Genomic DNA, 26545 nt, shown 5'->3' with positions numbered 1-26545 from the left:
CCCTTGCCTATTGTTAGTGAATCTATATTAAAGATGCCCTGCTCTCCAGAAAATAGGGGATTACATGCTAGTAACTAGTACTGAAATCTCCCTTTCTTGATAAGGATGGTTAAAAGTGCTATTCGTGAGTAGCACCCAGTTCTAAAGGCTGATATACATTCTCAATAGATGTCTAGGCAGTAGGTTAAGATAAGACAGTCTAAATCGTCTTAGTTAATTATTATTCAGTGGGGCAGATCTAGCAGAGGCTTTAAGAGAGCTTTTGATACCATCAGCAATGACATTTCAACTGCATGGCTTGAAAGTAAGAGGCAATTATTTGCCTGCAGTAGATCTGCTCCTACCTGTGGAAATGTTTACAAAGTGGTGCTAGAAAACCGTTTGTTTCTATGGAAGACTTGTGGGATGCCACAAATTCTCTTCTCATTCCAGTATATTAACATTCACATGAAACTATCAGGAGTGGCTGTTCACAGTTGTGAACCAATTCATCACCAATATGCTGATGACATGTGACCATCTGTTTCTACTTTATATCTGAAGCAGGTGTGGTGTCTTCTAAGTGAACGGATTTAGGTTTAACAAACAATTTGGAGAAAAATTAAACTCTGAAGAATTCAGAGTAATTACTGTAATGCCATTCAGACACAATTCATGTTTTAGTAGTACATCACTTTGGGGACACAGCTGGGTTCACAGGTGATACAAACATGCATCTATCTATACACATGATAAAAGTGCAAATGTGAATATGTGTATTTGTGTATGTGGCGCGGTATCCGCTCACACAGACTGCCTCCTGCCTCCACAAACAGCTTTAACACAAAAGCACTCCCTCCAAGGACATTGTAGGTTACAGCTAACATCCCTGGGTTCCTTTCTCTCTCTACTGCTGTGGAATTTGCATGACTCTGCCCACTGCCTCTCTCTTAACCCTTTGCATGACCCCGCCCACTGCTTCTCCCTTCATCCTTTCCTATTATTTTACATGGCACACAGCAACTGAACATATTAGAGCAGTAGTTCCCAACCTTTGGGCCTCTGGATGTTTTGGACTTCAACGCCCAGAAATCTCAGCCAGCTTACCAGCTGTTAAGTCCAAAATACCTGGAGGCTCAAAGGTTGGGAACCACTGTACTAGAGAAAGAGGTTTGGGGAGAATTCACTATGATTTAGAGGAGTTGTGGGGCCTGGGATATATAGTTCACCAGCACTCTAAACTCCACCAATGATGGACCTGGAACTAACTTGCCACACAGACCCAACATGGCCAATTTCGTATATTGAATGGGTTTAGGGGTGATTGACCTTGACATCCAGGAGTTATAGGTCACCCGTATTCAGAGAACACTGAACCCACTGATGACAGACCTGGACTTGGCACACAAATTCAACATGGCCAACTGGGAATATTGGTGGACTTTTGGGGATGATTATCTTTAACTCTGGGAGTTATAGTTCACCTGTACTGGAGCCCCCGATGGCGTAGTGGGTTAAAGCCTTGTGACTTGAAGGTTGAGTAGCTGACCTGAAGGCTGCCAGGTTCGAATCCAATCTGGGGAGAGCGCGGATGAGCTCCCTCTATCAGCTCCAGCTCCATATAGGGACATGGGAGAAGCCTCCCACAAGGATGGTAAAAACATCAAAACATCTGGACGTCCCCTGGGCAACACCCTTGCAGACTACCAATTCTCTCACACCAGAAGCGACTTGGTGCAAGCCGCTCCTGACACGGAAAAAAAAAAGTTCACCTGTATTCACCCCACCAAAGTGCTGGATCATACACTTAAAGTGTTATAAGCTAAACACATACCACTGGTAAGAGCATAATAAATCAACCAAGGAATCTAAATTCACAAGGGTCATCCTTCTCCAATATCCATGGAGATCTGCTCATTTTGATCAAATAATAGAAAGTGCCAACTCCTGAAACAAACCTCAGCAGCTAGAATTGCACTTAAGGCAATGACTTGGCATTTATGGTACTTCTTGTCTCCTATCACTTATGGATACACTCTCATTGTCATGTAACCTTTGATCATTACGTGTGCTGCAATCAGGTGTTGTGTATTTTTACAACAGCTGATTTGCTGTTGGTTTTATTTTCTTTTTGTTGTAAACTGGGAAAAAGTAAAACTTATGTTTTCTCCTTCATCCAGAGAACTGTTTAACTGAAAATAATTATTTTGTTGAAACATTGTGAATACAGTCTGGCTCTATATCTTTTCTTATAGATATTCTAAATTTATACAGATATCCCAGTCTGATAACCAACATTAACTATAGATACTGAAGCTGAAGCATGGCAATTTTAAAAAATGACATAAAGTATTTGAAGACACAACCCTCAGAACCAAACATTAAAATATTTACTTGACCCCTATGGTTGCAAAAGAGTTTTATCTACAAAGATAGATATACTTACTTTTTTCCGATCTTTAAGAATTCTGTCCAAATTTTCTTCATTGACTTTACCTGCATAATCATAAAAGCTGGGGTGGGGGAGAGAAAATGAGGTTTATATATGAAATCAGAATCATGTGTACTGGAACAAAGCGCATCTGCAGGGATTATAATGGAATAACCAACATAATCACATAATTATAATGGAATAACCAACATAATCACTATAATCCTTATATTATTCCATCATTTAGAGAAAGTTATGGGATTCTTCAACATCTAAAACTCATGTCAAAATGTGTCTGCTTTGAGGTAGTTATTGTAGAAATTCTAGCTTAAGGTTTTGCTCAAATGCCTATACTTACAGCGTAATTAAGTCAGGAGTTGTATTCATACCCACTTTACATAAGCATATTTTTAGGAAACAGATGCTACATTGTAGCTCGAGTGTGGCATATGAGCCATGAGAGAACGATGCAAATATGTTGGTGTTCAAGTAAGTCTTCATTTTATCAATGCAGGTTTTTTAATATTCAATTTAAGATATAAGTAGAACACACTGTAAGGGATGTATGTGTAAAAAACAAGTATGAAACTACGCTCATAGCAAGTATCCCATTCTAAGCAGGACTCTTAACACCCCACCGGTAGAACAATTATAAATGAATACTCAAATCAGTTTTTACAGATTTCAAAATGAGATCAATTTAAGGTCCTTAGAAAACAAATTTTCTTTAGACTCAATGAAAATTAGTGTGCCAATGTTAAGTTTGCCACAGAAATAGTGTCTACTAACTACAATGATGCAGATATTTCAAAGAAATGTCATTCTATCCTGTACTTGAAAGCATTCAGTACAGTATACCCAAATAGACATGAACAGTCAATCTAATAATAAAATGATTTTCTATTCAAAGTATTATAGATTTAGTAGCTAATCCATCCATAAGAAAGTAGCACTTTAGAGATTGAGAAAAATAAAGATACTACTTCTTTTACTCACACAGATTATGGCATACAATCTCTACTAGTTAGCAAAATAAAGCTTGTTCTGTATACAATAATGTCATAACTGTATTTGTCATACATTAAACTACTATTAATGAGATATCTACATACTTATACAAGCTTATACCTAAGCAAAAGATTCAATGCAAACATTATTAAACCTATTAGATGATCCCAACACACATTTAGCACAAACATTTTTCTATATATTACACCAGCAATATAAGTGTAATTAGTATTTCTAACGCAATGCATTGTACAGGCAGCCCCCAAATTACTAACAAGATAGATTCTGTAGGTTTGTTCTTAAGTCAGGACAGGTACATTTTAAAAGTATAACTCCAGCCAGCTACACATACACACATGCATATATATGGTTTGGATAGCGTAGGGAAGGAAGGGTTAACACCCCTTTGAAGTCTGTTTTGCTGTCTGTGCACCTGTTCAGAAGATTTCACCTCACTTTCTGTCCCTGATAACTAGATGTTAAAAAATTGGATTGTTGTGGAAACAAGGATTAGTAAGCTTCAATGGAGGCGCTTTCTCCCCATGACTCGTCCAGAAGTTAATTTCCCTTCTGGGGGGTAGATTTTTTTCACTTCCTGTTTTCTCACCCACATTCTAAACTATGAATCATATGTAAGTCATATGATTGCAACTCGAGGACTGCCTGTATCTATTAAAATGTATGTGTGTTCAGCATCCACAATTATTCCAATCTGCATTACATATAATCTATATCTTTAAAAAATTCTATATACTACTTCTGATAAATGTTGGAGATTTATGTTAACGCTAGATTAAGTTCACTCAATAATTCACAAAACAGGAGACAGGGGGGAAAATAACTTACCTAAATAATTTTGAACAAGGTTCATGATTATGGATTTCTGTAACAACAACAATGCACATTTCAATTATTCAAGACCAAAGAGCTAAACCTCATGTATATCCTTCCAACTTTTCAAAGGGGAAACACCCTCCCCACACACAAAAACTACATGGCTTCAAAACATATGAATTTACATATTACAGACAATTGTTTAAAGTTGAAATATTCATGATGCTATTCTAGATTAAACCTAAGGTACATTGCTATTTTTGACATCAATGTATTTATTTTCCCTTAGTAAAAAAGTGAAAAATTCCAAGCTCACAGTAAAAGCTTGCTAAAAGCTGATACGAGCCAAAAGGCAAAGGGTGGACAAAGAAAGGCCATGATATAACCCTCTTTAGTTTATTTTTCAGAAACAAAACAAATGAGCACCTGGAACTTGCCAGCACATCCCTTGTCCTGTCCAAGATAATTCAGCCATATTAGGTAAGCCAAAATATATTTTGGTTTAGGTCAAAATACAAACAAGATTAAATCAGATTATGAGAAAAAAAATCTTAGTGGTATTTACCAATTACTTGCAAAAATTCGGTGTTGCTGATTTGCGAGTCGCTAATGCTAAATGTCTCCTCTTGTCTAACTTCTCCCAACAAGAATCCTTCCTATAAAAGGGCAAGGAGGAAAAATTTAATTAATGACACAAAGAAATTACAATGTCATTCATGAACAAGTACAAGGAAGAATTACAAGGTCCCACTTGAAAGTTTAACCAAAAAAGACTTTAGCCCTCTTCCCAGAGTGTGACATTTTAGTAGAATTTAATTCAACTTACATCCTACTTTTTTCTACCATGAGATCCAAGGCTACTCAAAATACAGATTAAAACAAAATACAGGTAAAATAATAATTGAAAAGTTATCAAGAAAACAAACTATTCTATTAAAATGGCATAATCGTTTTAAATGTTTTCAAAGTGTTTCAAAGTATAACGGAGAATAAAAGAAAAAAGGGCCATTAAAAGACCTTACTACATTTGAATACAAAAGCTTATCTACATGAACAGGTCTTTGCTTGTCAGTGGAAGAAAGCGAAAAGCTAAGTCCTCTATGGGAGAGCTCTGTAGGCTGGGAGCAGTAACAAAGAAGGCCCTCCTATGAGCCTCTATGAGATGTGGATGAAGCACTAAAAGATCACAAACCCTTCTCCTGAGTATCTTAAAAATTGGTTAAGCATGTATTGGAAGATACGGTCTTTCAGATAGTCTGGTGTAACTCCAGCCCACACCCGCCCACACACATATATTATACTGTATATATGTGTGTGTGTATATAAGGTTTGGATAGCATAAGGAAGGGTTAACAGTAACACCCCTTTGGTGTTTGTTTTGCTGTCTGTGCCCCTGTTCAGATTTCCCTTCACTTTCTGTCCCCGTGATAATCAGATTTTGACAAATTTGGCTTGTTATGGAAACAAGATTTGGTGATAAAGCTTCAGTGGAGACACCTTTTCCCAATGATAAGTCTTCCAGGAGTGAATTTTCTACCCGAGGGGTAGATTTCTCTCACTTCCTGTCGTCTCACCCCCATAATTCAGGGAGTGCATGTATACTTGTTTATGGTATAGAAAATTTACTCAAAAATCAAGCCAAAAACCCTGCCTCAGTCTATTCATGGGTCAATGTGAATGCTGGTCTTGGCTTTTTTCAAAGGAATCATCCTCTCTTCTGAGAAAAGTAGCAAAAAGTAAGAGCGTAGTCCATTCGAAAAGAACCTAAAAGAAGCACTGACCTACTCTCTACTGTACACCATGGTGTCACTTCTGTCCTTTTTGAATGTCCAACTGAGAAATGACTGCAGCCACCAAGGTAATACTGGTTCTTTCCCCTCACCCTCAAATAATCTTTAACTTATCCACAAGTCATATCAAAATCCATACATTTTGGTCCCCAAATCTGTCCTTGATTTCTATACAAGCCTGACTTATATATGAGAATATCTGGTAGTTTTCTCTCGCACAATAAAAAACAAGGAAATAAAAATATCTCAGTAAATCTATTATATTTTTCTATTGGAGTATGTTACACAATACAATGTCTCAGAAGATATTTTGCTGTTGAACCATGATACACCCGGAACGTTCCAAGATGATAAATAATTTCTCCTCTTGGCCAGTGTATTCTTATTTGTTCTTGGATGAGGACTGGATGAGGAGGAACAAGCTGAGGATCAATCCTGACAAGACAGAGGCCCTCCTGGTCAGTCGCGCGTCGGATCGGGGTATTGGGTGGCAACCTGTCCTGGACGGGGTTGCACTCCCCCCGAAATCACAGGTCCGCAGTTTGGGGGTCCTCCTGGACTCAGCGCTGACGCTTGAGGCTCAGGTGTCGGCGGTGGCCGGGAGGGCCTTCGCACAACTCAAACTTGTGCGCCAACTGCGACCATACCTCGTGAAGTCTGACTTGACCACGGTGGTGCATGCCTTAGTTACCTCTAGACTGGACTACTGTAATGCGCTCTACGTGGGGCTTCCCTTGAAGACGGCCCGGAAACTACAATTGGTTCAGCGCTCGGCGGCCAGATTAATTACAGGGGCGAGCTACAGGGAGAGATCTACTCCCCTGTTCAAAGAGCTCCACTGGCTGCCGTTCACCTTCCGGTCCCAATTCAAGGTGAATACCATCATTTATAAGGCCCTAAACGGTTTGGGACCCACCTACCTTCGTGACCGTATCTCCTATTATAAACCTGTTCGATCCCTCCGCTCATCCGGGGAGGCCCTTCTTTCGCCACTGCCTCTATCCCAGGCCCGTCTAGTGGGAACGAGAGAGAGGGCCTTTTCTGCTGTGGCCCCCCGACTGTGGAATTCATTGCCCTCTGAGATCAGGCAAGCCCCCACCTTATTGGCTTTTAAGAAAGATCTAAAAACATGGCTTTTTCGATGTGCCTTCGGGGAGTAAATGTTATATACCTTTTTGATTACTCCCCTTGGATTTTATCCTTTGGACTGTTTGGACTGTTCCATCTTATACCCCTGTTCTCTTTATTTATATGCCTCTGTCTCCCGAGTTTTTAATTAAATGTTCATGTGGCCCGCCCTGTCTGCTCTGATTTGTGTTGTAATGTATATGATTATTTTTGTACTATTATATTGTGTTATGATATATTGTTTTATTTTGTTATATTGTATGGTGTCTGGGCATGGCCCCATGTAAGCCGCCCCGAGTCCCCATCGGGGAGATGGTGGCGGGTTATAAATAAAGTTTTATTATTATTATTATTATTATTGTTGTTGAGAAAAGATAAAGTTCACATACTAATAAAACTGGAAGAAACATTAACAACCTTAGGTATGCAAATGATACCACTCTGATGGCTGAAAGTGAGGAGGAGCTGAGGAGCTTTATCACCAAGGTGAAAGAAGAAAGTGCAAAAGCTGGGTTGCAGTTAAACATCAAGAAAACCAAGATTATGGCAACCAGACTGATTGATAACTGGCAAATAGAGGGGAAAAAATGTGGAGGCAGTAACAGACTTGATATTTCTAGGCACGAAGATCACTGCAGATGTAGACTTCAGCCAGGAAATCAAAGACGTTTACTTCTTGGGAGGAGAGCAATGGCCAACCTCGATAAAATAGTGAAAAGCAGAGACATCACACTGGCAACGAAGGCCTGCAAATTTAAAGCAATGGTATTCCCCATAGTAACCTATGGATGCGGGAGCTGGACCATAAGGAAGGCTGAGTGAAGGAAGATAGACGCTTTTGAACTGTGGTGTTGGAGGAAAATGCTGAGAGTGCCTTGGACCACAAGAAGATTCAACCAGTCCATACGCCAGAAAATAATGCCCGGCTGCTCACTGGAGGGAAGGATATTAGAGGCAAAGATGAAGTACATTGGCCACATCATGAGAAGACAGGAAAGCTTGGAAAAGACCATGATGCTGGGGAAAATGGAAGGAAAAAGGAAGAGAGGCCGCCCAAGGGCAAGATGGATGGATGGTATCCTTAAAGAGACTGGCTTGACTTTGAAGGAACTGGGGGCAACGACGACCAACAAGGAGCTCTGGTGTGGACTGGTCCATGAGGTCACGAATAGTCTAAAACGACTGAGTGATTGAACAACAACAAACTAATAAAACACTAATAAAACACTGTAATGGAAAGACCTGGTTTAGATATCTATTTAAGTCCAGTCATCATTCAGGAATGCTCAGAACCAAAGGTAGCAAGAAACAAGGGAGAGGTTATTGAACTGGTCCTCATAGAAACCACGCTTCAAGACATAATCTTTTTAATAAATTGAGATTCACAGCATATCCATCAAACAAGAGGAATCCTACAAAAAGTAAAGATGGAAGACATTTGACATCACTGGGCTCAGCATTTCTGGCAGCAACATAAAATAAAACACATGAAGCATCACGGAAACTGTTGTATGTAGTCTCATAGTGCTGCCACTCCAGGTGAACAATCAACCCAGAGGTTTTGCACTTTCTCACAAGGTACTTGCAGTTCAACAGCAGGGAAACAATAGTAAAGCATAGAATAAAAAAATAAACTGACCATATTTTAGGAGATGTGGGCTATGTTTTTTGAGGATGTTCAAGCATGGTATACAGCAGGGGTCCTCAAACTTTTAAAGCAAAGGGCCGGTCCACAATCCTTCAGACTGTGGAGGGGCCGAATTATCATTTGGGGGGGAAAAAAGGACAAATTCCTATGCACACTGCACATGTCTTATTTGTAGTGCAAAACAACAACAATGAAAGAACAATACAATATTTAAAAATGAAAACAATTGTAACCAGCATAAACCTATCAGGATTTCAATAGGAAGTGTGGGCCTGCTTCTGGCCAATGAGATAGTCAAGTGAATTAGGATTGTTGTTGTTGTGTGTCTTCAAGTCATTTCAGACTTTGGGCAAGCCTCAGTCTAAAATTATTTATTTATTCATTTACTACATTTATTTATTACATTTATATCCCGCCCTTCTCACCCTGAAGGGGACTCAGAGCAGCTGAGACCCCTGCACTATACTGTAATATTATATGTAATATATAGGTTGGTAAAGGTTTTCCCCTGACGTTAAGTCCAGTCATGTCTGACTCTGGGGGTTGGTGCTCATCTCCATTTCTAAGCCAAAGAGCCGGCGTTGTCCGTAGACACCTCCAAGGTCATGTGGCCAATGGCATGACTGCATGGAGCACCATTACCTTCCCGCCAGAGTGGATCTATTCACATTGGCATGTTTTCGAACTGCTAGGTTGGCAGGAGCTGGGGCTAACAGCGAGCGCTCATTCCGCTCCCGGGAATTCGAACCTGGGACCTTTTGGTCCGCAAGTTCAGCAGCTCAACGCTTTAACACACTGTGCCACCAGGGGCCCCTATGTAATATATAACATATAATTATTATTATTATATGGTATTAGTATTATATTGTATAACATTATAATATTATTATCAATATTATATGTAAATACAATATATTATTAAAATGATATAAAATATTATATTATAAAACTGAGGGCGGGGGCAAGGTAAATGACCTTGGAGGGCCGCATCCGCCCCCCGGGCCTTAGTTTGGGGACCCCTGGTATACAGTGTTCCCTCACTTATCATGGGGGTTACGTTCTAGGACCACCCGCAATAAGTGAAAATACATGAAGTAGGGACTCTCTTATTATTTTAATATTTAATATTTATTTGTTTACCCCATTGCTGCTTCTCCTCCTCAGGGCTGCCCCCTTGATTTGTTCCTGCCATGTTGCTCTGGCTGCCTCTGCTCCTGCAGCCAGGAAAGAAGGAACACCGCTCCACCTGGTGAGTGAGTGACAGAGCGAGGGTGGGTGAGAGAGTGAGGGCGGGTGGCGGCAGGAGCCTGGAAGAGGTGGCCAGACTCCTGATACTGCCGCCGCTCCAGCCGGGCCACGCTGGAAATGTGGAGAATTTGGAAGAGGGGGCGGGACTCGTGGAGGACTCCGCCCCCTCTTCCGAGTCCTCCAGGTTTCCGGCTTGGCCCAGCTGGAGCGGCGGCAGAAACAGGAGCTTGGCCGACTCTTCCAGGCCACTGCTGCCCGCCTTCCCTCTCTCACCCACCCTGCCTCGCTTGCTCAGCAGGCGGAGCGGTGTTTCTTCTTCCCTGGCTGCAGGAGCAGAGGCAGCCAGAGCAACATGGCAGGCACAAAGCAAGGGGGCAGCCCTGAGGGGAAGCAGCAATGGGGTAAATAAATAAATAATTTCCCATCGAAAGAGCGAGTCTGTGAAAAGCGAACTGCAAAGTAGTGAGGTAACACTGTACACCAAGGACTGATCAAACTGATTAGAGGTGTACTGCCAAGTAAAACAAGAAAAGGTAGCATAAAAGTGTGGTGTTATTGTACTGCTAAAAAGGGAGGCATTTAGATGAAGACAACCTGGTATGTCATGGAAAGCCCACCTTGGTCACAAGACTAACTGAACCATGTTCCACACTTGTCAAAAGGTCATGGGAGACTTTTGTTTCCTCCAGATAAGAATTGGCAGAACGTCTTCTAACCAAGAACCTAAAAATATGTTGACAAAATGAGCCATACCTTCCAATTATCTATGAGTTGGAAGTAGACAAAAAACTACATGTGAAAAATTTGCTCACTAGAATCACTGCAAAATGTTCTGGATGGTTGCAAAGTGACTTGTATAAAGATTGTCCCTCAACTAGAAAGGAAATGTTTTCCACATACTATTTTATTAGTGGAGTAGAAAATTACCCCACAATACTTTCAATGCCAAGTTTTCCTACAAATATATAACATTTTTTCCTTCAGGGTTTCTCCCATTCTCTCATTTTTACAGTAGGTTTGCAGTTGGAAATAACAGTGGTAGTATTTTTATGACACATAAATTAAGTTGATTTTTAAAATTAATTTCTCCCCAGAAAAGGTTTGTCAGCTGCTCAAGCTAAATGTGGGAATGTACATCTTCTAGGTTGTGGCATTCTACATCTACAAACGCTTCCATGGACATAAGCAATTTCTAAATTGTAGAATACATTAGGCTTTTGTTGGTTTCACCTTCTCCTCTCCTCATCTTGCTCCATACCCCGCTCTTCAACAAAACATAATTTTTTGCTATTACAAAAGGAGGACAGAAACAAAGTGTAACCAAAAAACAAGGTCAAGCACTTGCATCCTCTGGAACTGGATTTCTTGAGAGGACAATCTTAGCTGCATGAATGTATCATATGTAAATTAGCTGTTGTGTAATATTCATTACATTCAACCTTCAGTTGATAACATTAGCGTTAACACTGTCCCAACTCTGTGACCCATGAATATATTTATTATATACTGCCCTGAGTGATCTGTCTATTTCTATTGAACTCAGTTTAATTACAGAAATGGAAGAACTAAATGTTCTTTAGATTAGAAGTATAATGTGTCTAAGTCAGAGAGTCTTGTGTTTGCGCTTCGCCTCTGTTTCTCAAATGGCAGAAAGGCCAACAGATTGTTAAATATAAGTCATTATGTGGCTGTCCATGCTAGAACATCTTGTTCAAGAGCTAAAATAGTAGCACTGCTCCATAACAAATGCACAGGAAATGAAACACATTTATTAAAAATCATTATGTGGAAACTGTGGGTTATTTGATTTGTATTTTTAATGTTTTTATTCAATAGAGATATTTATTCTTTAATTTTCTTCCCAGGAATCTCCTGATTTCCACCCCATCACCACATGGGCCTCCAGTTGGAAGTATTAATCAGGTTCACAGAACATGGATTGATTGTTTTGCTCTATAAGTAGAATAACCATTGTATCCTTTAAATAAAAATTACATTGAGGATATTTTTTTTCTTAGAAGTCCCAGAGGAACATGCAATGCGATTTTCAGATCAATAGTAAGTCAGGACTGACCCAGAAAGGACTGGACAGTTGCAGAAATAAAAGATAAAGCACATGGAACAGAAGCATTTTAAAGATAGCTTGCTTTCTGTAGTCTAACCTAAGCAAAGAATAAAACAAGTAATCAATTTCATACGCAAAAGTAACAACACAACTTTAAAAATGCTGTGCAGAGCAAAAGTTCCCTACATAATGTAGAACTAAAAGACAGAAGTACTATAAACTAATGCATCCTGCAAAAGCCATAATATAGCAGCTATGAGCTGTCAAGATGTAGAACATTCCTATTTTCAGCTTTGGAACAGCTTGGTCTTCTAGAAACTTACTTACCATAGAAGATAAACAGGATTCACTTAATCAAAAGTTAACATTACTTAAGAAGAAGATAAAAAGTCTGCTCTGCACAGTTCAAACAAAATTATGATGTGTGCCACTTTTGACCTTCCAGATATTGTTAGATCCTAATTCATAGCATTTCTTACCACTGCCATACTGGGTAAGGCTGATGCAACTCACAACCAATCACAATTGGAGGGCTACATTTTACTAATTCTTGCACTAGAGATGCAAGATGTTTAGTTTTACAGCTTTATCACATTTTTGCCACCTTTAGGAACAGTCTCAATAGGTATATTTTCAATTTGGCCATTACACTATTTTGTTTATTATGATAGCTATATTGTTTAAACTATTTTAAATTATGTTTTAGTCACCATAAGTGCTATTTTTAGAGGGGATGACAAGGTAAAATGTATTAAATATAAATAAAAATCTTTACAATGCCAGAAAAACACAATGGTGACGGTGACAACAACGATGTTTCTGCCTGTTTCTCACTCCAGAACTCAAGGCAGCTTGGAAAAGTTAAAACATATACTATTAATCTAAAAATTCACACTACCCAAAAGTTAAACATGTAATGACATTACCAATAGAATTTGAAGCTGTTAAAAGTGTGACCACTAAAAAGGAAATGAAATATAAACTGTACAGTACATTTCAAAGGCTCTTTCTCCCTGAGCTAACATTCCTCCAACTCTGCTAAAACAAAGGGCTTTAATTTGTATGGAAGGTTAGCAGGCTTTGGAACTCCCCTTTCCAAAGCCTGGAAGCAGCACCTGAGAAGGCCCTCTTGTACATTTCCACCAGACAGATCAGAATGATGCAATAAAAGGGCCTCCCCGGAAGAGCACAAAACATGGGTAGGCTTGTATGGGGCAGCATAGTTCCACAGATAAATTCATTCACACAAGGTTTTGTAGGTTATAACCAACCATTGTGCCTGGACAGACCAGCAGCTAGTGGAGCTATTGCAACAAGATTATGCTCAGTGTCATAAGCCTCAGTTACCAAATCTGCTCCAGTTCTTTGGACAAACATTTCAAATACTCTTCAAAAGCTACTACTTCCAGAGAAAATTATAGTCAACCAAGTGAGATGTCACTAAGGCCATGTGTCACTGTAGTCAGGGGTCCTATAAACAGGCACACATAGCGCACAAGCTTTAACTTTGCTAAAGCATATCTGACCTGGCCACTACAGAAACCTGACCTTCCAGTCTCAGGGTTGTATCCAGAAGTACATCTAATTGTGCTTCTGGAGCTGTAGTTTTACAAGATCTACAGCCTTCTCTCACCAAACTCAAAATACCATGATTCCATAGCATCAAGCCATGGCTGTTAAAGTGATGTCAAGTCGCATTCATTCTAGAGCAGGGGTCCCCAAACTAAGGCTCATGTGCCAGATGCAGCCCTCCAAGGTCATTTACCTGGCCCCTGCCCTAAACTTTAGAAACCACCTGAAAGCATACGACAACTATCCTAATTAACTTGATTATCTTATCAGCCAAAAGCAAGCCCACACTTCCCAATGAAATACTGGTAAGTTTATGTTGATTAAAATTGTTCTTCATTTAAATATATTGTATTCTTTCATGTTTTTTACACTATAAAAAAGATATGTGCCATTTGCATAGGAAATCATTAATTTGTTTTTCAAACTATAATCCCCCCCCCCCCCCCCCCCAGTTCATGGTTCAGGAGGAGGAACCATGCTTAACCCTCTGCTTAACAAAATTGGGGACCCCTGTTCTAAAGTATCAATGCACTCCAAACTGCAATGTATCTTCAGATGGAGGGCAATATATCTATTCACTGATGTACCTTCTGACTTACAGGAAATATTAATGGTGTCAAGCAACAGTTGAGAACCAAGGGTCATTCCACATCAACATATAACCCAGAATATCAAGGCATATAATCCACAATATCTGCTTTGAACTGGGGCCCTTCCACACAGCTAAACAAAATCCCACATTATCTGCTTTGAACTGGAATATATATGGCAGTGTGGACTCGGATATTGGTATTATATTGAAACAACCAGCATCAAACTTGCATCTAATGTAGGTTTATTTTATTTTATTGCTTGCTCTGTACTTAAATCAGTCTCATTTTTAATAATACCTATAAATAAACAAATATTGGTAGATTAGAATCCAAAGAAACACAGACATTTTAAAAATTCATACTGTGTCAGTTATGTTGTTCCCTTCCACAAGTGCTGGTCATAAAGACATTTTTAATTGTACCCGGGCACCTGTTCTGTCTCTTAAGCTTGACAGTACCTGCTTTATATGTAGCTTCAACCCAACAACAACTTCTAACACCTTACTATTCTGTTAAAGGTTTATATGGCATAATTATCAATTCGCTAATCTAATTAACGTCTATGCCACATCTCCCAGGCAAAGCATTTTTCAATACAGAAGGAACAGAGAATTTTTGTATAGAGAACAGAAATCAGATGTAATGCTGTATTTGTCGTCTCTAGATTATGGTTCCAATTTAAGTACAAAAATGACAAGAAAGTAACACAGAGACCACATTGTACCTTAAAGAAGCACAAACCAATAGAAAATTTAGCCAGAGCCAGCCCATCTCCTCACTATGCCCCACAGATAGACCGCAGCACAAGAAAAACGAGAATATAAGATAATTATTTAATGCTAAATTAGGCTAATTACATGTAATAATATAATATAATAATCTTTATAATCTTTATAAGATTAGCAAATTTATTTATATCTTGCCCCATCTCCCCAAAAGGACTCAGGAGACTCACAACATAAATACAATAACTAATATATGCAAAATAAATGACAAATCAATGAAGAACAAAATAAAACAAAATGTTTGTCCTGTAAATAACCTTAACCTTAAAAAATAAGCTGAAATAGCACTGAGTTGAAAAAGCATTATGAGAGAGGAAATACAGTTACTTCCTCATAGCTATTTCTGTTGAATAATCAACTTTCCTTTACAGGATTTGTGTCCCGTATTATCACTGTGACCATTGCTATAATTCACATACCCCATCATCTGATACTCAGGATTTATTTCTGTAGCTATCATGGTGAACTTCTCTACAATATTTTACTTCATCCATCATCCTATAGCTCTCAGCATTTATGTCCAAAACAGCTGCTATCACAGTGACTCTTTTTACAATATTTTGCACTTTCCATCATCCTGTAGCTCTCAGGATTTGTGTACAATAACTACCATAGTGATCCTGTCTACAATATTTCACACCACCCACCATCCCGTAGCTTTTATGGTGAACTTTTCTGTGATGTTTTACACATCCCACCACCATGTAGCTCTGAGAATTTGTGTCCTAGACAGCAGCTATCATAATGACCCTTTCCATAACATTTCACACCTCCCATTAGCCTGTATTGGTCAGCATTTGTGTATTGGACAGTAGCTATCATAGTGACCCTTCCTGCAATACTTTGCACATTCTGTCAGAATTTCTCAGAATTTTTGTCCTGTACTTACCATGCTGAACTTTACTTTCCTATTTTGTAGCTCCCAACATTCTATAGCTCTCAGGATTTGAGTCCTATACAGTAGCTATCACAGTGACCCTTTCTATGATATTTTGTATTTTCCATTATCCTTTAGCTCTCAGAATTTGTGTCCTGCAAGTAGCTATAACAATTGCCTTTTTCTACAATATTTCACACCTCTTAACATCCTATAACTCTCAGTATTTGTGTCCAGCAGCTATCCCAGGATCCTTTCTTTGACCTTTTACACCTTCCATTAGCCTGTAGATCTCAGGATTTGGGTACTGTAAATGTATAACAGGTTAATTTCTTTCATGTTTTACATCTCCCATCATACTGGAGCTCTAAGAATTTGTGTCCTGTAGATATCATGGTGAACTTTCCTATGACATTTTACACTTTTTATCAACCTGGAGCTCTCCGGATCTGTGTCCTGTAGTTATCACAAGATCCTTCCCTGATATTTTGCATCATCTTGTAGCTCTGAGCATTTGTGTCCAGTAACTATGAGTGGTCTCTTTTTATTTGATATTGTATATCTCTCATCATTTTCTACCTCTCAGCATTGCTATCATAGTGAACCTTTCCACATTTTCCACATCGTATCATCCTGTAGTTCTCAGGATATGTGCCCCATACAGAAAATATCACAATGACATTTGACACCTCCCATCATCCTGCAGCTCTCATAGTGATATTGTGTACATTGCATCATCCTGTGACTCTGGATTTGTGCCCTGTAAATCTATTTCCGGGGATGTTGTGGGCGAGAAAGGAAGGGGGTGTTTAGCTTTCTATTTTAAATTTTAATTGTATTTTAACTTTTGTATCCATGGCACAAACTGGAGCTCTAAGAATGGTCTTTTTAATTTCTGTTTTTGCCTTGTTTTAAAATTGTATTGGGTTATGTCTATGGGGAGAAAGGCAGGACAGAAATCAAGATAATAATAGTAATAATAGCACCCAGCGCCCCTACTTTGATATTTTGCACATTCTATCTATCTGTAGCTTTCATACAGGATTTGTGTCCTGTATCTATAACAGGACTATTTTCAGCATTTTACACTTCCCATTATCCAGCAGTTCTTGGCATTTGTACACACTAACTACCACAATGTCTCTTTCTATATACAGTATTTCGCACCTTCCGTCATCCTGTGGCTCTAAGGATTTGTGTCCCATACAGTAAGTATCACAATGAGCCTTTCTATAACACTTCAAAACTCCCATCATCATGTAGTTCCCAGCATTTATGTCCTGTACCTATACCAGGACTTTTTGGAGCATTTTACACCTCCCATCATTCTGTAGCTTTCAGCACAGGATGAGGGAAGATGCCCAGCAACTATGAGGGTCTAAACTCTGCAATATTTTTCACCTTCCATCATCCTGTACCTCTCAGCATTTGTATCCTATAGCTACCATGCTGAAGTTTTCTAACGTGTTCCACAGTCTATCACTCTGTAGCTTTCAGGATATGTGCCCCTTACAGTAAGTATCACAATGACCATTTCTAGGTACTGTGATACTATACAGAATATAAATGCTGAAAGGTACAGGGTGATGGGAGGTGCAAAATATTTGAAACAGGCATAATATTCTACAGTCTCATCATCTTTCAGCTCTCAGGGTGTATTAATAATAACCATCACGAAATAGCCATGATATTCTGCAGCTCCTATCATTCTGTAGCTCTCAGGGTGTATTTACAATAACCATGACATTCTGCATCTCGCATCATCCTACAGTTCTCAGGGGGTGTTTACAATAACCATCACGAAACAGCCATGACATTCTACAATTCTAGTCATACACCTTGAAATCTGCAGGGTGATGGGAATTGCACGATATCATGGGTAATTCGTGATGGGCCTTGTAAACACACCCTGAGAGCCTCTCGACTTTGGAATGCCCTCACCAAGGATATTAGACAAGCACCCACCCTTATAACTTTTAGGAAGGAGCTGAAAACCTGGCTATTTAAGCAGGTGTTTAATAATGATGAAAAGTATCAACCACCCTATCAGACAGGATTTTAAAATGGTTTTAAGAACTATAATTTATAGCTTGGATACTCAGATCCTAGGAATGGCTGTTTTTAAATGGCATTATACACTGGATTTAGAGGGCCTTATAATCTATAAATTATTTATTTATGTTTACAATATTGTGCTATTTTGTTTTTATTAACTGAAATGTGATCATTTTCTGTGTTATATTATTTATTGTATTCATGTGTTTTGTTGTAAGCAGCCCTGAGTCCTTTTGGGGAGCGAGGGTGGGATACAAATTAATTTTTTTAATTATTATTATTACAGTAGAGTCTCACTTATCCAACATAAACGGGCCGGCAGAATGTTGGATAAGCGAATATGTTGGATAATAAGGAGGCATTAAGGAAATGCCTATTAAACATCAAATTAGGTTATGATTTTACAAATGAAACACCAAAACATCCTTTTAGACAACAAATTTGGCAGAAAAAGTAATTCAATACGCAGTAATTACTGTATTTATGAATTTAGCACCAAAATATCACGATATATTGAAAACATTGACTACAAAAATGCGTTGGATAATCCAGAACGTTGGATAAGCGAGTGTTGGATAAGTGAGACTCTACTGTATTACAATAACTATCACAAAATAGTGATATATTCTGCACTTCCCATCATTCTGCAGCTCTCAGGGTGTGCTTACAAGAACCATCATGAAACAGCCATGATATTCTACAGCAGGGGTCCTCAAACCTTTAAAGCAAAGGGCCAGTCTACAATCCTTCAGACTGTTGAGGGGCCGAATTATCATTTGAAAAAAGATACGAACAAATTCCTATGTAGTGCAAAACAACAACAACAACAATAAAGAACAATACAATATTTAAAAATGAAAACAATCTTAACCAACATAAACCTATCAGGATTTCAATGGAAAGTGTGGGCCTGCTACTGGCCAATGAGATTTAGTCAAGTTAATTAGGATTGTTGTTGTCGTTGTTGTTGTGTTCCTTCAAGTCATTTCAGAATTTGGGTGAGTCTAAGTCTAAAATTAATTATTTATTTACTTACTACATTTATTTACTACATTTATATCCCACCCTTCTTACCCCGAAGGGGTATATAATATAATATAATATTATTAGCATAGCACGATATTAGCATTATACATTACTATATTGAACTATACCACTATACTGTAATACTATATCTATATATATAAAAGAGTAATGGCATCAGGGTAGTGGACAAAACAACAAAAGTACAGGCCCCCCAACCTCAAAATTTGACAACACAACCCATCATCCACGGCACTAGGTTGATACAACAAAAAGAAAAGAAAAATAAAGTCCTAATTAGAGAGAGAGTAATAATTGTTTTTATCCAATTGCTGCCAGTTAGAGTGCTAAGCTCCACCCACTTGGTTTCCTAGCAACCTACTCAGCTCATGGGACAGGCACAGTTAGGCCTCACTTAGGCATTTTCCATAGATTATCTGATTTTAACTGGATTAAATGGCAGTGTAAACTCAAGGCCCTTCCACACAGCTATATTACCCATTTATAATCTTATATTATCTGCTTTGAACTGGATTATCTTGAGTCCACACTGCCAGATAATTCACTTCAGTGTGCATTTTATACAGCTGTGTAGAAGGGGCCTCATATAATCCAGTTCTAAGCAGATAATATAAGATTATAAATATACAGTAGAGTCTCACTTATCCAACATAAACAGGCCGGCAGAACGTTGGATAAGTGAATATGTTGGATAATAAGAAGAGATTCAGAAAAAGCCTATTAAACATCAAATTAGGTAATGATTATACAAATTAAGCACCAAATATCATGTTATACAACAAATCTGACAGAAAATGTAGTTCAATACACAGTAATGCTATGTTGTAATTACTGGATTTACAAATTTAGCACCAAAATATCACAATGAATTTAAAACACTGACTACAAAACATTGACTACTAAAAGGCAGACTGCGTTGGATAATCCAGAACTTTGGATAAGCGAATGTTGGATAAGTGAGATTCTACTGTAATATGAAATAATTACTGTGGTAATCCAGAACAACCCAATTCTGCCATGGAGGACACAATCCAAGCACGCCCAACAGATGACCACCCAGCCTCTCAATAATAATAAGAATAAGAATATCGTACAATCCTAAGGTTAGCAGATATCCCTAAGGATCATCCAGTTCAACTTCCTTATATCATGCAGGAGGACACAATCCAACCACTCCTGACAGATGGCCATCCAATATCTGCACAATAATAACACACATCGAATCATAGCATCAGACAGTTAGGAGACACACCTAAAGGCCATCCACTCCAACTCAACTCTGCCATGGAGGACACAATCCAAGCACTCCCAACAGATGGCCACCCAGCCTCTCAATACTAATACTACTACTAATAATAATAATAACAACATCATACAATCCTAAGGTTTGGAGTTACCCCTAAGGGTCATCCAGATCAACTTCCTTCTACCATGCAGGAGGACACAATCCAAGCGCTCCTGACAGATGGCCATCCAGCCTCTACATAATAATGGTGATGTAGAAGATGATGATAATAATAATAATAATAATAGAAGCATAGAATCCAAGAGTTTGGAGAGACTCCTAGGGGCCATCAGCCCAACCCTTTCTACTATGCAGCTGGACACAACCCAAGCTTTCACAACACATGGACAACGTATAAATACTATACAATACTAAAGGTAAAGGTTTCCCCCTGACGTTAAGTCCAGTCATGTCTGACTCTGGGGCCTGGTGCTCATCTCCATTTCTAAGCCGAAGAGCCGGCGTTGTCCGTAGACACCTCTAAGGTCATGTGGCCGGCATGACTGCATGGAGCGCCTTTACTTTCCCACCGGAGCGGTACCTATTAATCTACTCACATTTGCATGTTTTTGAACTGTTAGGTTGGAAGGAGCTGGAGCTAACAGCAGCCGCTCACGCCGCTCCCGGGGGTTTGAACCAGGGACCTTTTGGTCTCCAGCTCAGTGCTTTAACGCACTTCGCCACCGGGGCTCCTTATACAATACTACACAGGGACATAGACCCCCTCTATCCTCACCACTTTCACAGTACACAAATAACCAAATGCATACTAAACATAAGGACAACCATGCAACAGACATTCAATACCACTACTACCTCAACAAGTTCTCACCAACACCACCAGACAACGCCACAGCAACGCGTGGCCGGGCACAGCTAGTGTAATATATAACATAATTAATATTATTATATGGTATTATTATTAGTATTATATTGTATAACATTATAATATTTTTATCAATATTATATGTATATACAATATATTATATTATTAAAACTGATATACAAATATATTATAAAACTGAGGGCGGGGGCCAGGTAAATGACCTTGGAGGGCCGCATCCGGCCCCCGGGCCTTAGTTTGGGGATCCCTGTTCTACAGTATCAGAGAATGAGAGAAAGGGCCTTCTCAGTGATCCCCCCCCCCCCAACCTCTGGAACTCCCTCCCGTTGGAGGGAGTTTGGAGAGGATTAAATGATTATAGATGGCAAAAATACCTCTCATGTGGAATTACTACTGCTACTTGGCTTGCAGGCACTGTTGGCCTATTGATATAACCAGCAACATAATTAATCTACTAATTTTATTTTAAAGGAACGTTTGGTATTTCTGTAAATTGCAATCTATGTCAATGTTTTTATGTTGAGACAAGCTATTTGATAGGCTATCTCACCATTTAATTTGAGATTGTAAGTTTTAATTTGACTGTAAATGTTGGCTTATTTGGGGATTTGGTCAGGTTGTTATTGTACAGTAGAGTCTCACTTATCCAACACTCGCTTATCCAACGTTCTGGATTATCCAACACATTTTTGGAGTCAATGTTTTCAATATATCATGATATTTTGGTGCTAAATTCGTAAATACAGTAATTACAACATAACATTACTAAGTATTGAACTACTTTTTTTGACAAATTTGTTGTATAACATGATGTTTTGGTGCTTAATTTGTAAAATCATAACCTAATTTGATGTTTAATAGGCTTTTCCTTAATCCCTCCTTATTATCCAACATATTCGCTTATCCAACGTTCTGCCAGCCCATTTATGTTGGATAAGTGAGACTCTACTGTATTTGTATTTATGGTTGTGTCGTGGCATTTAATGTTTGCCTTTTGTCTGTTGGAATCTGCCTCGAGTCACCTTGGGGAGTATTATTAGTAGTATTATTAAAAGTACTATCATAAAATAGCCATGATATTCTGCACTTCCCATCATCCTGCAACTCTCAGGGTGTGTTTACAATAACCACCAAGGAATAGTCATGCTATTGCACAGCTCCCATCATCCTACAGCTCTCAGGATGTATTTACAATAACCATCACAAATTAGCCATGATATTCTGCAGCTCCCATTATCCTTCAGCTCTCAGGATGTGTTTACAATAACAATCATGAAATAGATATGGTATTTTGCAGCTCCCATCATCCTGCAGCTCTCAGGGTGTTTTTACAAAAACTATTATTATTATTATATCTAGCTTCTCTCTCCCCAAGGAGACTCATAGCGGTTTAACATAAAAGCATCACCATACAATATTTAAAACATACAAATATACAAACATTAAAAAAGACTAAAATATAAATAGTATTTTAAAAATTCAATCACAATCCAATAAAACATATTCGAAGTTAAAAACCACACAGCAGCTCCTGACTAGATCTTAAAAACCTTTATCTTTAAAAGCCTGTCTGTCTTAGGTTTTAGCCTAAGGAATCACCAAATAAATAAAAATGATAACAACAACAATAATAATAATGATTATGATAATACATTTTTTTTTGGCTTTAACTATGTATTTTTTAGTATTTTTCAGTCTTTAAACTTTGAGGCACCTTGTGGAGAGAAAAAGCAGGGTATAAATAAAGATAATCATTATATTATAGTAATGCTTAATTCTTGTTTTACTGTTTGTATATATTTTTAGGTTTAGAATTATATACTGTATTGCCTAGACTGTTATCTGCTTAAGCAGGATAATAATAATACAGTAGAGTCTCACTTATGCAAGACTTGCTTATCCAAGGTTGTGGATTATCCAAGGCATTTTTGTAGTCAATGTTTTCAATATATCATGATATTTTGGTGCTAAATCCGTAAATACAGTAATTACAACATAACATTACTGCATATTGAACTACATATTGAACATATTGTAATTTGTTGTATAACATGATGTTTTGGTGCTTAATTTGTAAAATCATAACCTAATTTGATGTTTAATAGGCTTTTCCTTGATCCCTCCTTATTATCCAAGATATTCGCTTATGTAAGGTTCTGCCGGCCTGTTTAGTTTGGATAAGTGAGACTCTAATGTAATAACAACAACAACAACAACAACAACAACAAAAGGTAAAGGTTTTCCCCTGACATTAAGTCTAATCGTGTCTGACTCTGGGGGTTGGTACTCATCTCTATTTCTAAGCTGAAGAGCCTGTGTTGTTCACCTCCAAGATCATGTGGTTGGTACCTATTGATATACTCACATTTACATGTTTTCGAACTGCTAGGTTGGCAGAAGCTGGAGCTAACAGTGGGAGCTCACCCCGCTCACTGGATTCAAACCACCAACCTCTTGGTCAGCAAGTTCAATAGCTCAGAGGTTTAATCTGCTGTGCCACCAGGGGCTCTAATAATATAATACAAATTTGTTTGATGGATGTATCGGTTTTACCTATGTTTGTATCATTTTAATGTTTAACTCTATTCTACTGTTTGCATATACCAGGCATGGGCAAACTTGGGCCTTCCAGGTGTTTTGGACTTTAAACTCACAATTCGAATTGTGGAAGTTGAAGTTCAAAACACCTGGAAGACCGAAGTTTGCCTGTGCCTGGTGTATACATTTGGGTTTTAATTTATGTATTGTATTGCCTATACTGCTTAAGCAGGATACAAGCAACAGTAGTAATACAAATTCTACAGCCATTATATTCTAGCTCAGTGATTCTCAAGCTGCGGTCCCCAGATGCTTTTGGCCTTCAACTCCCTGAAATCCTAGCAGGTGGTAAACTGATTGGGATTTCTGGGAATTTTAGGCCAAAAATATCTGGGGACCCCAGGTTGAGAACTACTATTCTAGAGCTCGTATCATCCTGCAGCTCTTAAGGTGTGTTTACAAGAACCATCACGAAACAGCCATGACACTCTGCACCTCCCACCATCTTGCCCCTTATACCGCCACAGAGCCATATGAAATCTCCATAATCATGTTCCTGTTCGCATGGATCTCAAAATAGGATGGGCGCCGCCATCCTTTTCCTCTTCCAAACCCTCTGACGGCGCCTCGGAAGCAGCCGCTGCGTTCGCCTTGGCCTCTTCCTCCCTCACACCCATTTCCTCTTCCTCGCGGGCTTCTTTTCCAGGCTCCCCATTTCCCTGGGAAGCGGCGGCAGAAAGAGGCCTCGCCTCACAAGACACCCCTCGCTCCCCTCTAAAGGACGAGGCGGGCGGCAACTTACGTGGTCCGCGCTGCTGTTGGCGCTGTAGTAGCAGACCGAGCTGAACGTGTAGCCCGAAATGGAAGCCGCCATGATGGAGCCCCGCCGCCACCGCCGACGACGATCCCACAAGGCGCCGCGGCTCCCCGGCGCCTCCCCGGCTCTTCTCGCGCGAGGCGGTTTCCGGTCAAGGCAGCGGGGAATTCTGGGAAGCGTAGTTCACAATCGGAAGCCCAAGAGAGAAAGGAAGGGGGGGGGGGAGAGAGAGAGAGAGAGAGAGAGAGAGAGAGAGAGAGAGTGTGTCTGTGTATATATATATATATATATATATATAATAACATAATATACACACACCTATATACATATACATGCAAACACTCCAAGCCCCTGTGTGTGTATGTATATGTATATAATGAAAATTATGCACACATATAAAATAATATAAATACAATATAATAGATAAAATGATATATAACTAGCTGTGCCCGGCCACGCGTTGCTGTGGCAAAGTGGTGGTGGTATTGGTTAAAATTGTTGTGTAATTTTTATTTGACGTTATTTGCAATTTTTATTAATTTTTTATTAATTTTATTGTAAGTTATATTTTTATTTATTATATTTTATTATTTTCTTGTATTATTTTTAGTTATTTTCTGTTATTATAGTATTTTATTGTATTAATTTTTAGTGTTTTTTATTATTATTTTTATTGGGTTGCTAGGAGACCAAGTTGGAGGAGCTTAGCCTTCTAACTGGCAGCAATTGGATAAAAGCAATTATTCCTCTCTCTTAAATTAGGACTTTATTTTTCTTTTCTTTTTGTTGTATCAACCTAGAGGCATGGATGATGGGTTGTGTCGTCAAATTTCGAGGTTGGGGGGCCTGTAGTTTTGTTGTTTTGTGGGTCGCCGTGATGCCATCACTCTTTTATATATATAGATATAGAATATATATGCAATAGAATACACAATATATATCACATAAATTTAGCATAAATATATATGTAAACATGTAATATATATGTAAATACAATATAATATATAAATATATATAAATAAATGTAGCATAAATATATATAAGTACAATATAATACAATATATAAAATAAGATATATAAATAAAATAATATATAATAATATATAATATATAATAACATTATAAACAATATAATAATGTAATATGGGTATGTATGCACACCCAAGCCCCTGTATATATGTGTGTGAAAATTATACATATAAAATTATATATATATATATAAATGCAATATGATATAATATATAAAATTATATATATATATAATACAAAATATAATAATGCTACTGCTGTTCAGTCGTTTAGTCGTTTCCGACTCTTCATGACCTCATGGACCAGTCCATGTATTATAATACGAAATATAATAATAATAATAATACTTTATTTGTACCCTGCCCTAACTCCCTGAGAGAATTCCTAATATAATATAATATATAATAATATGTGTGTGTACACAGACCAAGCCCCTGTATATATATGTGAAGATTATACATATAATACTATATTATATATAGATATATACACACACAATAAATTATAATATATAGAACAATACATATGTAATATAACACGTAATAAAATAATAGATATACTAATATATAAATAAATGTAACAAATATATATAAATATGTGTAATATAATATATATATAATACATATAAAATAAGATATATAAATAGAATAAGATATAAGTATAAATAAAATACTATATTATAATATATTATAACAATATTATATGCAATAAAATTGTATATATATATGTAGCCTGAATATATAAAAATACAAATACAGTAGAGTCTCGCTGATCCAACGTAAACGGGCCGGCAGAATGTTGGATAAGCGAATATGTTGGATAATAAGGAGAGATTAAGGAAAAGCCTATTAAACATCAAATTAGGTTATGATTTTACAAATTAAGCACCAAAACATCATGTTATACAACAAATTTGACAGAAAAAGTAGTTCAATACGCAGTAATGCTATGTAGTAATTACTGTATTTACGAATTT

General features: G+C 38.1%; 1 protein-coding gene across 2 annotated transcripts in view; it reads right to left on the bottom strand.

The window, feature by feature from the left end:
- abraxas2 (abraxas 2, BRISC complex subunit) overlaps nt 1-24683 on the bottom strand; it is a 38445-nt gene extending 13762 nt beyond the window's left edge. Inside the window, exons 1-4 of one of the 2 annotated variants that reach the window (XM_003218588.4) lie at nt 24527-24683; nt 4818-4908; nt 4265-4301; nt 2426-2492 (exon numbers count right to left, since the gene is read on the bottom strand). In XM_003218588.4, the coding sequence (XP_003218636.1) occupies nt 2426-2492; nt 4265-4301; nt 4818-4908; nt 24527-24598 (267 nt within the window). In that variant the 5' untranslated portion in view covers nt 24599-24683. Of the gene's footprint in view, nt 1-2425; nt 2493-4264; nt 4302-4817; nt 4909-24243; nt 24396-24526 lie in introns of those variants that run through there. The other variant, XM_062976046.1, reaches the window with a different exon arrangement.
- Nucleotides 24684-26545: the final 1862 nt, after the last annotated feature.

This window comes from Anolis carolinensis, chromosome 3 (assembly GCF_035594765.1).
Source record: "Anolis carolinensis isolate JA03-04 chromosome 3, rAnoCar3.1.pri, whole genome shotgun sequence".
Classification (NCBI taxonomy): domain Eukaryota; kingdom Metazoa; phylum Chordata; class Lepidosauria; order Squamata; family Dactyloidae; genus Anolis; species Anolis carolinensis.
This window is presented reverse-complemented; position numbering and strand designations above follow the sequence as displayed.